The following is a 3,383-nucleotide window of genomic DNA, read 5'->3' on the forward strand; positions in this document are numbered from 1 at the left end:
TCAGGCTACGACCAAACTTCACAGAGCAGACTGAGAAAGGACGGTTCTGTGTGAGACATTTAAAAGTTGTCTTTGCTTTAGTGTTCATAAATGTCACTGCGTCCAAAAGGGGGATGGATTTACGCCTGTAAGACCACAGCACACTGGTGGTGTTGTCATGCAGCATGTTAGTGAACTTGCACAGGCACACACATCCTCCGCAGACTAAAACCACAAGTACAGCAACAGATCACTTCAGCTCCCTCTCTCTTAAACTGATCTTAAGATGCACTCTCCCACTCCTCCTCTCACCTCCTCACTCTCTTTGAAAGCACTTCTCTTCATCTCCTATCTTTACTTCTCGAAGCCAAACGCCCACACACACACACACACACACACACACACACTTACATGGAAAACGCGCACTTTAATGCGCAAAACACACTTTGTTCACAAATGCGCTTGTGCACACACGCGCACTGAATCTTTAATCTCTGCCCCATTTTTCTGCCTTTTTGGTCTCCTGCCATGACTGCAGCGTTCCCTAGGAGGCAGGTCTTTTCACGGTTTAGCACAATGGGCACAGAAATCACACACACAAACACGGCTTTGGCCTGCCATGAGGGGTCGGCCTCCTATAGCTCTCTTTCCTCAGCTGTAGCAAGCCAATCCCTCTCATGACAGTCCCATTCACTTCCTATTCCTCTGGTGCTTCGTCCCTCCAACTCTGTTTTTTTTTTTGTTTTTTTTCCTACTCACCACTACAGTGGCTGTCTCCAAGCCCAGGGAGCCCCAACTTAGGAAGAGAGCCAGCCAGGCCAGCACAGTCATCCTGTGGGGAAATAGCACAAACTCTTCAGCCAAGAGGACACACTGACCATCAATCCAGCATTGTATGGTTTATGTCTAAAGATACAAGAGTGTGCGTCCATGTCTGTGTCTGTGTGTGTACTCACAGGATGAGCAGCCAGCGGGCTTGCTTAGCCAGTCCCAGCAGGATGAACAGACACACTATGAGGTCAAGCAGCAGCAGCAGAACATATGACAGCCACCTGTAACAAAGAAAAACCCACAAACACCACATTTTGAGTGTGTGAGGTTATTTTTTGAAATTGCAGCAAGCAGTTTGACTAAACAAATCTAAACTTGAGCTCTTTCTTCTACACTTTTTCTTCCATCAAATTAAGATTTAAATGGTTACAATGTTTTCTCTTCTGCACAAAAAAGATGAACTGAGTCATTATAACTATTATTTCATGTTGTTTTTCTCTATTTTTTTATGGGCTTCGAGTTGGTCGGGTGTATTTTAATTTCGATGTTTTTATGGATGATTAAATTGAACCATGACCTCTTCTTTTGCCTTTCTATTTAGCAGAGCGACAGCTGCCCTCAAGTGGTTTTTGCCTCATAAATAGTTTAAGGGAAGACAGATTTCAGATTTTTTCTGGTCAGACTGAATCTGTATCCTGTGTTAACTAGTGTTGATGCAATTTGGGAAAACAGCAAATTAAGTTTTTGATTTCGTCTTCAGTAAGAAATTAAGTATGAAGTTGTCCAAAGTGACTCATCTATTGTTAATCATCTCATCAGTGTCTCTAACAAAAATGGTTGCCAAACTTTTTTTGGCTTGTGTCCCCTTAAAATGAAACAATGTTACTTTGGTGTGGACGTGAGTTGTGAGCAGTTCAGCCAAAGAGCAGTTTGTTCTTCTCAGGATGTTTGTTTTAAAGGGCTTTAGATGTCTGGAGAGCAAAATATAAATCTTTGTTGTCTCTTTAATCACCTTTTTTTTTTAGATCTTAGTCATTATGTTTTTGGTGATGTGTCAGTTTCATCTGATCCTGGATTAAAACTCGTTTTTCCACCTTCACTTTTCCCAGAATTAAAACTGCTGAGGTGTGATAAGACGTCTGATGCGGGATGTCTCTATTAACCAGAAAAAAACAAGACATTCATTCAGAGCGTGTCTGTGGTCAGCTTGAGTATCTTAAGATTTATTTACTATTTATGATAAGGCAGACACAAGACTCTATTGTAGGCGATCGGGTTTGCTGTGTGTGGTTTGTTTACGGGAAGCAATACTTTCATATTGTTATTACAACGGGCATTATTTATCCGTACTGGGATATACAGTAGGTATGAACTTTCATAAGTGTTTAAGTGTGTTCATCATGGCAAACCATCTTAATAAACATGCAACATTTATGAGCGGCTGGTCAGGATGGAGCACTAAGAGCAGGGGTATGGCAGTGTTGATAAACTGTGTAGAGCAGGGATGTCAAACATACGGGGGCAAGAACTGGCCCACCTAATGGTCCAATCCGACCCACTGTGAAATCGCAGATTGCAGTTTTTTTATTAATAGTTGTACTAAATGTAAAAATATTATTCTGTTTCAAAATACACGTGACATTTTGTCTTTAAGTTGTAATGTGTATGTAATGCTAGTGTAGACTGACTGAATGTGAAAAAACTGAGACATACGGTTGACGAATTACATTTCTTAAGGCTGTTTATCATGTTTTGTAAATGAATGAATTTCTCTTGAACTCAGGTGATTGTGGCAGACGGGAACCCACTCTACACACGAATTATCATAAGATAACTGAAACTGGACTGATAAAACTGAATTCATTTGAATTGACGCCCCTGGTGTAAAGCAGTTACACTTGGATAACAGGTAGTTATACAGATGCAAGACTTATGAATCATTTTCTACATAACTTTACTGAGGTATCAGGTTGTTTTATTAGCAGATTGGCCTGGAGTTACGCCATTTATTTTCTGGAAACTACTAAAGCATGATTTAGAAGAATCATTACTTTTTGCACAATTATCTATTTCTAAGGAAAACTGTCAGATGTTATATTTTATCTTGCTGGCTATCTTGTGGCAGTAGACAGAACTTTCTTTTTTTTAATGTAGCAGCTCAATTAAAGATGTCCCCCATCATGTCTTTTATACAAGATTATATTTCATGAGAGTCTGCATGTGCTATGTATTCAGTTTATAGTATATGTGGATCATCCTCATGTTTATGAGTGTGCATACGTAGCAATATGCAAATGTATTTGTTTGTTAGTTTGTTTCCCTTTCAGGGTATAAGTACATCTATATATGTGAGTGTGCATCTACATATACATTTTTTTTCTACTTTTTATTCTTTTTTTTTTATTAATTTATTTATTTTTACTTTCTTTTCTTTGGGGGTGGGTAGGGTTGATTTGTTGTTAAATGTTCACTGTTCTGTAACATAAAAAATGGCTATAAATAAAATAAAATGTAGCAACTCAAAACTGATTTTCACTGGCACATAAATAAAAGTGAACCTTGCAAGGCAGCTGGACTCATGAGATTACCAAAACACAAGATCTGCTCCATTTAAACCCCCCCAAAAATCTTAC

General features: G+C 39.0%; 1 protein-coding gene across 5 annotated transcripts in view; it reads right to left on the bottom strand.

Moving 5' to 3' along the window:
* ttyh1 (tweety family member 1) overlaps positions 1-3,383 on the bottom strand; it is a 22,958-nt gene that overhangs the window by 6,467 nt on the left and 13,108 nt on the right. For all 5 annotated transcript variants that reach the window (XM_027287032.1, XM_019253457.2, XM_027287031.1 and 2 more), the window contains 2 exons: positions 936-1,031; positions 739-811 (listed from right to left, as the gene is read on the bottom strand). In XM_027287032.1, the coding sequence (XP_027142833.1) occupies positions 739-811; positions 936-1,031 (169 nt within the window). The remainder of the gene's footprint in view (positions 1-738; positions 812-935; positions 1,032-3,383) is intronic.

Source organism: Larimichthys crocea, chromosome XIII (genome assembly GCF_000972845.2).
Source record: "Larimichthys crocea isolate SSNF chromosome XIII, L_crocea_2.0, whole genome shotgun sequence".
NCBI classification, from domain to species: domain Eukaryota; kingdom Metazoa; phylum Chordata; class Actinopteri; family Sciaenidae; genus Larimichthys; species Larimichthys crocea.